Consider the following 10,287-nt stretch of genomic DNA (forward strand, 5'->3'; position numbering starts at 1 on the left):
AGAAGAAAAAGACAAAAAACAAAAAAAAAATTGTCTTTCTCCCCTTTTGAGCCGCAACTTCTAGCTTCATGCAATGGAGAGTCGGAGAGTCATATTATGAATGGGGATGCCACTTGTCAGATGGAAATTGAAGCAAGCTCTCCAGCTGGATTGAAATTAATTGTTGATTTGGGGGGAGAAACGTCTCCCAGTCTGGTTTTGGAAGAGTGTGGAAGCCAACCTTTACCCACATCATTGAGCTCGACGGACATTGAGATGGTCGCTGTGTTGGGAGCTCCTACGCAGGCTTCGTTGACTCATCTGCATTCTTAGTTCGATAACCTGAATGGGGTCGTGGTGACCACTCCACATAGTGTGGATGACAATGTTTTTGATGTCAATGGTAGGGGAGTATTTGGATCAAAAGGTGTTTTATTAGATTAGGAGAGTCTTTCCTTAGCTTCTAAGAATCAAAGTGGGAGTTGGATGATTCCTCCCATTCCTCCCTATAATCCAAATGGGAAGAAGGTCAACTTTATATATAGGTGACTGGTTGTTTAGGACTGATTATGTCCTCTATTGCTCTTTGGGCGGTCTCTCTTCAGCTTGATTAGGTTGTAAGTTAATCCATTGTTTTGTTGTGGAGCTTTCTCCTTGCTCTTTTCCTTATTTTTTTAGGGGGGGAAAGAATCTCTTTGTTTCGTTAATATGTTTTTCATGCATCCAAAAAAAAAAAAACATCATGACTATCATGTCTTGCAAAAATGTTGTTGAATCAACATGAATACCACCATCATTCTTATATTATTGTGGATGTCTATAAACTTATTTGTTCACTTCTGGTTTCCTCATGGTGAACAACAAGTTTTGCAACAACACATCTATATGAGTTCAAACTTGGCAGGGTGCAAGGGCTTGCTTTCCAGTGTCGGAGATGGGGGAGACTGAGAGAGAGAGAGAGAGATACCCGTAAAAGTCAGTACTAGTTTAAAGGATAGGTAAATTAATGGAGGGCCAGGATTTGTGTAAAATATATCAATGGTTCAAATCAATTGTAGTGACTAGAATTTTTAGTGCTTAAGCATTGCTACCACTCACCCCATTTTATTCTTATTTTATTTCGGTTTCCTACAGGGATCTACACATTTTGTTTTCTCTATCTAAGTTCTGTCCTTGATGGTTTTCCCTTTTATGGAAATTGATGCTGTAGGAAGTTTGGGGGCTAGATCTCGTCTAGTACTCACGACCCTTGAATCCTCAAGGTAGAGAAACCTTAATTTCAACAAGGAAGAAGAGCAAACAAAGTAATTTGATTCATATACTCAAGATGATATTATATCAATCAAAATGATCTTAATATAAGAAGGTCAAATTACAAAGGAAAGGAAACCTAAACAAATCAAGAAACAAAATAAAATAGGAAACTTATATTCCTAAATTGCGCATAAAACTTCAAAAGTTGTGTACGCCCTTAAACTTGTGAATTTGGTTCCGAAATATTAATCCAATGAATAATAAATTCATTTTTATTAATTGAATTTCCTATAGAGCATTAACTATTTTTTTTTTTTGGCTAAGGGTTAGCAAAGTATGTATTAAGAAAAATAAGATGATGTTACAGGAAAGACTGGAAAACTACCAAAAAGCCTTCGCATAAATTCGACCTTTCACCTTTGGCAGTGCCATCAACAAAAGACCAAACTCTGGAGAACGAATTTCAAACAAGAAAATTCCCAAAAACCCATAAAAGAGCATTAACTGTCTTTTCTATAAAGGGATTATGACTCGCGTAACTACACCCAAGCGAAAAGTTACAACCCTTTGAAGTTGAGCTAGCAAATTAATATTTTCGGTCCAATCAAGTGGATTTCTACCGGTCCAGTGGATCCATGAATTCTTTCGAAATCTTCTCTACATCAGAAACTTCATTCTTTTCAATTCTCAGTATTTGTTTGTTCTTAATTCCATTGTGAATTTGGGATGTGGGAGATATGGATCATCCAATGACTGTCATTTCTTCCTCTTTGAACAATTGTGCATGAAGGGTGAAGCCCTGCCTTGCCCCACCCCCTCTCTACAGCCTTGCCCCACCCCGACCTTCTTGCTAGCTCTGTCAAGGAAAAAGATTACACTTGCCTTACCCCTCTCCACAACCTCCCACCTCACCCTCACTCTTTCACCCCATGCTCTCCTCAGCATCCCCGCCCCCTTCTTCTCTGCCACCGCAGCTCCACCGTGTCTTTTTGTTGGCTCTGTGATGGAAGAAGAATGCAGATGGAATCTATTCTTAAAAAAATTAAAATACCAACTTAATTTCTTATTCATGTAAAATTTTTAATTGATGCAATTAAATAATTTCAATTTCCTGACTAAAATCATATTCCTCGACTTACTGGAAGAAATTAATGAAAAATTTTGAAATCGAAATTCGAAACCACTCCAAAAAAAGTCTTAGTTAAATTAAAGATTAAGTAATTAATAAAGTGAAACACATTGTTGAGAAATTTTATATCTTTTCCCATTATTAAATGCATGGAGAATTCTTATGTTTTAATAAACTGAAACTCATTTTTGAGTAATATTATATGTTTTTTAATTATTAAATGCATGAGAAATATTATTAATTTAATTTTTTTCCTTGTGGGCAGCTTAACATCCTCTATGAATGTGGACTATGAATAACTGACTATAATTCACAGTTTGCATTACGAGCGATCGTATGAATTTTCTTAGTTTTACAAACAAATCCTATAATAGGCGCTGCCAATAAAATGTGATCATCAATTTATCCTCTCAAGAGCGGTGTACTAGGCAGCACGTCACACTTAAGAATCCAATTATCCAAATAACGCTTGAAAGGATGAAAAAACACCAGTACCCATGTTTTTATGATTGAATTTTTAAGTGTGGTGCATTGGACAGTGCACCGCTCTTGAGAAGATAAAAATCCTACATGCGCTGGGACAATGGGTATGTGTATAGAAGTCCGCTTATCTTTATCTCCTCATCGTCTGGACTATCTCGTTTCTGTCATTAACGCCAGCACATATAAGTCAAAACAAAAGGGTCAAAGGTCTCGTCCTATAAACTAGTATGTATAAAGACCATGACCTCTTCAACTTATGGAACACATGGTCATTATACATAACTAAATTCAAAGTCGGTACTTATAAAAAAAAAACAAAAAAAAATTTCAAAGTCGGTGCAGAAAACGGAAACTGGTTTAATGGCTCTAAGTTTTTCTTGATGTGGTTGGTAATAGATAGAAACTAGACTTGTCAAGGGGTGGAGCCATTTTTGTCAAGGGGTGGAGCCAATTTAGGGTTATAACCATACCAGGTCGTCCTCTACAAATACGTGTGTGAGAGAGGCAACCGCATGAAAAAGGGGTATTTACAAGTGTCCCATTTTTGCCATTTACAAGGGAAAAAGGGGTATTTATGGAAACAAAATAGATATGTGGTTGCCTCTTAGAATTTCTATTTCATTTGATTTCACTCTTGCTCTGTAATGAGCACATGGTTAGTTTGATGGTTGAAGCAGTAATTTCATGCTAAAAATAAAACACCATTCTTCTTCTCCTAATGGTCTCATCACCACCATGCCATCAACACCAACCCATAGGTGCCATTGCTAACACCACCACCGCCACCACCATAACCACCACCATGCCCTTCCTACTACCGCGGCTCCCGCCCCATTCCTCCTCCCCGCAACCACAATCACCTCCACTACGCTGTTGCCACTGCCATTGCCTAATTATCTCACCACTATCATGCCATCACCACCTGTAGGTACAACGGACGAAGATCGATCTGCGACCTCTTTCTGAAGTCGTGCACCCGAGTGTGGGAGCGGCACGGGGGTTGTAGTTGATGGTGTAAGGAGTCATCACCTAGATTAGGGTCTAAGACCCACAAATGGTGCCCATCTTTCAGAGAAGGGCGCTAAATTAACTCCAATGACTCAATGGATGGTCTGCTCCAGATCTCTGGGTAAGTGTCAAGTTATGGGCTGGGAAGGTGTTAGGCACCCAGCAACCGCCCGGCCGACGGCCGGTCTTCTTAGACCAAACTCTATTGTATACTGTTGTGTTATACGTATTATGCACCTAATTAAATTATTTTTTTTGTGTTTTGATTGTCTTTGTTGAAATTTATGGACCTAATTAGGCTAATTAAAATTAATTTTTTAATCCTAATTACTACCCTTAAGTTAGGTGATTATGTAGAGCCAAAATGGCCAAAATTATGAAAATGCCCCTAGAGGACCAAAATATGTACAAAAGTAAAAAATCACATTTAAATGCTGAAATGATTAAAACATGATTAACGGCATGCATGTGAATCATTAAAATATATACAATGCTACAAAGTGGTAAAATTACCAAAATGCCCCTATTAAGGCAAAAATACAAATATGCATGAAAATGCAAACTTATACTTAAAACATGCTTATGAAAGTTAAAACATGCAAATAAAGTGATAGAAACCTTTCCAGGGCCCTAAATATGATTTAGTCGCAAAATGACCAAAATACCCCTAAGGGCAAGAATGACTTTTTATGCATGGTCACGACGCATGGTGTGCATGTATGGGCATGAAAACATTCTAAAACAACTTAATACAGAATTTAATGCTTAGAAATATATATATTTTTCTGATTTTTTTGGAGTTTCACAACAAATAGAAAAATGACATCTATGTCCCTAACATGGTAGGGAACACCTATGAAAATGATCAAACATTCATGTCAGTGATTAATGATCCCATAAAATCAATCCTGATGAAATATGTATCCCATAATTTGTTTGTGAATTTTTATGCATTTATAATATTTTTAATATTTCCTAAAATGCTAAAAAGAAGGGAAAACAAAGAAAAATACAAAATCCCCATCATAGATCCGAATTGGATCAAACCAGAGCCCATTCCCACTAATAAAAACATGATATTTAACATGGTCATCATAATTTGGTCCAAATACCCAACCATATGTTCAGATTTCATAAAATTCTACAATACTCACAGGGGCAAAACTGTCACATAAAACATGATTTAGAGCTCGAGAAAATTAATGGACATCAAGCACAGTGGGGAACATCTTCCCTAAAATGTTCAGAAATTTACCACTCTTGTGTTATTTTTGAAGATTTTTTAACTGAAAACAACCTCTTTTAACTAAAGAAAATCAAAAGAAATACATAAAAAATAAATAAAAATATATAAAAACTACCCTTGAAGCGTGGAAGTGTCTGGGCTCAGCTTACATATCCTTGGATGGCCTGAATTATAGCCGGAAAGCACCGAGAGCCACTCCAAGTGTGGTTGCCCAGAATGACAAGAGTGGTGACAAGGGGTATTTGAGGAATTTTATATGTCTATAGCAGCATTATCTGGGGATGTCTCTGGCATTGATGGACAGATGGGATCGTGAAATTTATGAAGGTATTTTTTCCTGAATTTTATGGGTCACTAAACCCTCCAAATGGCCTCCTATTTATAGGAAACAAACTGTTCAAGGAAATGACTGAATGAGCCCTGGGCATTCAATGCTGATTGACAAGAAAGGGGGTTGGGGCTGGCGGGCTGTGGCCTGTGCGCTGGCAGGCTGCGGCCAGGTGCATGGCCATGGCCTGTGCACATGGGCCTTAGGCCCTGTAGCCTCTACCGACAACCTATGCTGCTGACAGGCCCAAGCAGGCTGGGTCAGGCTGGGTTGTTCCGGGTCGGGTTAACCCGGTGTGACTCGGTTCAATCAACTTTTTTTATATTTTTATATTCCATTTTAAGGGTCCACATTCGTATGGTAATATCTTCCAAACCAGATGGCCAATTTTGACGTGCCACACATCGTTGCGAAGGTCTCAACACATACTTTCCATCCGTGTGGCCGATATGACCGTATTTTGCCTAAAAGTGGCATGGATATCAAGGAAAATACATAAATGGTGTTTCGCACCGATCAAGGTCCAAATGATACTGGAATTACATGAAATTTTACGTGTAAGCACAATATGACCGAATAAAGTTATCCAAATGGTTTCAGGTCACATCGGGTGGCTCCGGTATCAAGAACCATGCCAGGGGCAAAATTGTCATTTTCATAAAAGTTATCCGATTTGGCTGAAATTTTTCGTGAAAGCTTAATATGATCAAATGAAGTCATCCAAAGTATTTCGGACTAAATCGGGTGCTCCAGATACAGAGAACCAGGCCAGGGGTAAAACAGTCATTTTGACAAAAGGTGTCAGATTGGAGTGGAATTTCACATGTGGGCTTAAAATGGTTAAATAAGGCTATCCTATGGATTTGGACTCTACTTGGGATAGTCTGGTTACAAAAAGTGGGGTAAGGGTAAATTGGTAATTTTCTACCATTTGGTCACCACGCAAGCTAGTCGAGCTTTGATTATCATTGCCGAGTCACACTTCCAAGGTGCCAAAATTCAGCGTCTACACCACCACCACCATCCCGCCATTGCCACCACCCCACCACCATCATCACTGTCACCACCACTTCCACGCCACCTTCACCACCACCATTGCCAACGTCACCACCACTACCCCTGGGTCAAGTTTTTTAATTTTGTAATGCAATAAATATGTATAAATTAGTAACATACAAATACAGAAAAATATGGGAAAAAAAAAAAAAAAAAAAGTAATCACATATCAATGCATTTTGAGTTTATACCATTGAACAAGAGAAGGAGTCAAGGAGTTGAGGCTTTCTTATTGTTTTAGATTATGGATTTAGTATTTAGTTAACTCCGTTTGAACTGGTTTATGATTTTTTTTTAAAAACGATTTAAACTCGGCGATTTTGTCATGACTCGGGTAAAAATACTGAGTCTTATTTGACTCGGACCATTTATGACCCAGTCTCGTGATTTTTTATCCTAGCCTAGTGTATACGACTCTTGACCAGATTTTTCAAAATTTGACTCGACTCGTGCGACTCGCCCCAGTCTAAACCCAGTTTTCCAACTATGTTTTTTTTTTTGGTAATGACCTAATTGGAGTTGACCATGGCTACAATTTTGAAAAATCTAGGACTACATATGTGTTTACCAAAAAATTTGGTACGATATGGATAATCCAGCACGGTACATGTATCAGATACCAAATACTGATACCGTATCATACCAGGTAAGATATGTATTTCTAATATTGATACTGTAACGGTTTCTAATATCGGTATGAATTCTGTATCTCAAAAACAAAAAAAACAAGTTAAATTGATGCAAGCGACAAAAAAAAAAAAAAAAAAAAAACTACATTGGAATTCAAGAGCAAGTACAACCTAAAATACATGTTTCTTCTACTTTAATAAGGAGCAAACATAGTCATCATCTACAACCTCCATTGATTTATAAAAGGAAGAAGAGAAAAGGAGAGGATGAGTAGCCCTACGAAATGACTCAGCCTCCGAAACCATAAAGGGTTCTTCCCTACCTCTTTAGGACATAGACGACATCTATTGTCGTACAGCATCCCGAATAACATCCTTAAGAAGATCTAAAGAACATCCCTCGTCTCTTCATAAATAAAAGTCTTAAGCGATGCTCCTCTTAAAACCTCTCTCCTCGCAAGACAATGAGTCGCAGGCTTCGTGATACCCTGAATGTTATTTCGTAAAACTTTCCTCGCAAGACAATGATGCTTGCAGACTTTGTGAAAGCGATGAATGGATTGTGGAAGGCCAGAAGCACAGCCCTCTGGTACGTAGCTACTACGGTGCTTCCCTATTGTTACGAAGATGAGAGAAAAGAAGATAAAGATCGACTCAATAGAGGGAATCAGTACGAATAATTATCACATCCAATTCGTTGTCCACTCCAATTCCTCCAATTCCTCTAATAGGAGTCAGTGCCTCCTTCTTGTAAGAGAAATTGTAGATGCTAATAGTTCATTCCCTCTAAAAATCTAAAATCCAGAATAAATAGCTACAATAAAGACTCCACATCAACTCTAACTACTCCTCTCCTATTACATACCACTAGGTCCTACACCTATAGAGATGCACGTAACACAAACCAAACCATTTTTTAAATAAATAAATTATCACCCCCACGAAACTGAAATAAAAATCACACCATATCAGACATAATGTAACTATAAAACAAAGAATCTCTTCATTTATTTATTTATTAAAATGGAAGCTTAATTACAATATAATGGAAAGAATTGTACGTAAGTATGTATAGATTTCAAGTCTCTCTCTTATTCTTAATGCTTTGCTTGGTTTCTATCGATCATACCATATGCTATATATATGCATTTATTTTCTAGAGGATTCCAATCCAATCCAATCCAAGCCAAGCTGATGAAATCATCGATGATTCATTTCAAGAAGGGCAGAAGGTGATGAGGTACTTAGCAGCGGTGCATGTAAATGTGCTTGTCTGATCATCATATGCGTAACTGTAGGCTTGAGGACACTGTTCCTTGAAGATTTGCGAGTAGCTCGTGGGTGGACAAGTGGCAGCCGTATTATAGGCACCCGTGCAACAATACTCATCACTCCCAAACGCTTCACACGCACTTTTGCAAGCAATTGTAGTTCCATCAGAACCCGTCACACTCAACTCGGAAGGGCAAACCGAGTTGATATTACCTGAACATCCTACCGTTTGGCAATCACCACTTCCACCTTCTGGAGTCACCGAGAGTGGCAAGTTAAATCCGTCCACAAGGCTGATGTCATAGAAGTCCTTCTCTGTATTACTACTTCCAATAGTGAATTCTATCAAGCTGGCCGGTGGATTTCCTCCTGCACCATTGCATGAAACTTCAGTGGACCCACAGTCTGCGGTTTCACAACTAAAGCTTCCACTTGAAGATGAAGTACAATATGTCCGACCCCATATCCTGCCGGACCAACCAGACGTGAAATCTACGGAACTTGAAGCTCCAGAGCCCAACTCGAAACCAGTTGAAGAAAGTTGGTCCTTGTTATCTCCTGTTAATGTTCCTGGCCAAACTGTGTAACCACAGTTGTTTTGGAACGTGAAGGTAAGTGACAACCCACCTGCATGAAATCCCACATATATAAATAAAACATGTTAATCATTAATTTGCATTTCATCAAATGGTTGTTGTTTGGTTGGAAGGAAAGTACGTACGTGAAATTTTTGTTTTTTTTTTTTTGGTAGTAACATGATATACTGTATAAAGATCAATGTGAATTACACATGGATGGAGTTGAACATAGTTCTTGGATCCATGGATCGGAATTTGGCCAGATTGTTGTGTATGTTACCAACAATGTCTTCCTCGTCAAGGAGTCAACTACACTATTTACCTCCCTTGGAACATTTGAAAATGAAATAGGATGACAAATGGAGTATATCATCTACCACAGGTTTTACTTCTACCGGTGGATAACACAACCGACGTTGAAAATTTTGTTAAAAGATTACTTTACTAATACCTCATTTCTCTTCTAACCAAAAGACAAAACTGATATACCTAAATAAAGCCAGCCAATGATATCACGCCATGTCATCATCGCTATGAACGATCCAATGGATAAGCAATTTGGATCCTCTACTGTCGAGCTGCCCAGGCAGGACCATGCTGCCTAGACACGGCGAGGCGTGCAATGACCGCCTTATCCTTACCCAAGCGCCTTGCCCGAGTGGGGTTAAGGCGGTCATTGCACGCTTCATCATGTCTGGGCAGCACGGTCCTGCCAGGCAGCTCGGCAGTAGAGTATCTGAATCCATGGATAAGGGCCCATCGGATCACACTCCAAAACCCATAATACAATTATATAACGGCAAATCCACTATGTGAGGATTAACTGATCGATCCCACGCTTGATAAGCAGTTGGCAGTTATCACCACACTCTAATAAGGAATACTCATGATTCCTACTAATCAAGAGTCACTCTCCCAAAAGGACTCCACTACTGACTCTCCTACCATAGATGAAAGACTCAATTAACGGGACTCTCCATGATTATCTCCACATACAGTCTATGCTATATATACTCAGGTATAACCTAATAGACACATATTGACTACTAGTGTTTAATTATCTGCTACAAAAGAGACCTGACTTAAGCATCGGAGAATCCCTCACTGGAGAAGACCAGCTCTTTTGTACTTATTCTGTTCTTCTATGGAGGCTACCTCACAGGAGGATCACCTTGAAGGTTTCTTGACGCAACAAAAACCATGATAGTTAAAAGAGAAAGAAGATATGAAAACAAAGAAAATAAACCGTAATTAAGAACAAACCTGAGACAAGGGCGAAGAGAAGGACGGAGAGGAGGGTCATATGTACTCTGGAGTACTCCATT

The 10,287-nt window shown here is 38.7% G+C and overlaps 1 protein-coding gene across 1 annotated transcript; it reads right to left on the reverse strand.

Annotated features, from left to right (window-relative positions):
* Positions 1-8,299: 8,299 nt before the first annotated feature.
* LOC122663631 (thaumatin-like protein 1b) lies at positions 8,300-10,287 on the reverse strand. Its single transcript, XM_043859232.1, has 2 exons — positions 10,226-10,287; positions 8,300-9,011 (listed from the first exon to the last, which is right to left on the reverse strand). The coding sequence occupies exons 1-2, from the start codon at positions 10,284-10,286 to the stop codon at positions 8,329-8,331; spliced, it is 744 nt and encodes a 247-aa protein (XP_043715167.1). The 5' UTR covers position 10,287; the 3' UTR covers positions 8,300-8,328.

Source organism: Telopea speciosissima, chromosome 6 (assembly GCF_018873765.1).
Source record: "Telopea speciosissima isolate NSW1024214 ecotype Mountain lineage chromosome 6, Tspe_v1, whole genome shotgun sequence".
NCBI lineage: Eukaryota > Viridiplantae > Streptophyta > Magnoliopsida > Proteales > Proteaceae > Telopea > Telopea speciosissima.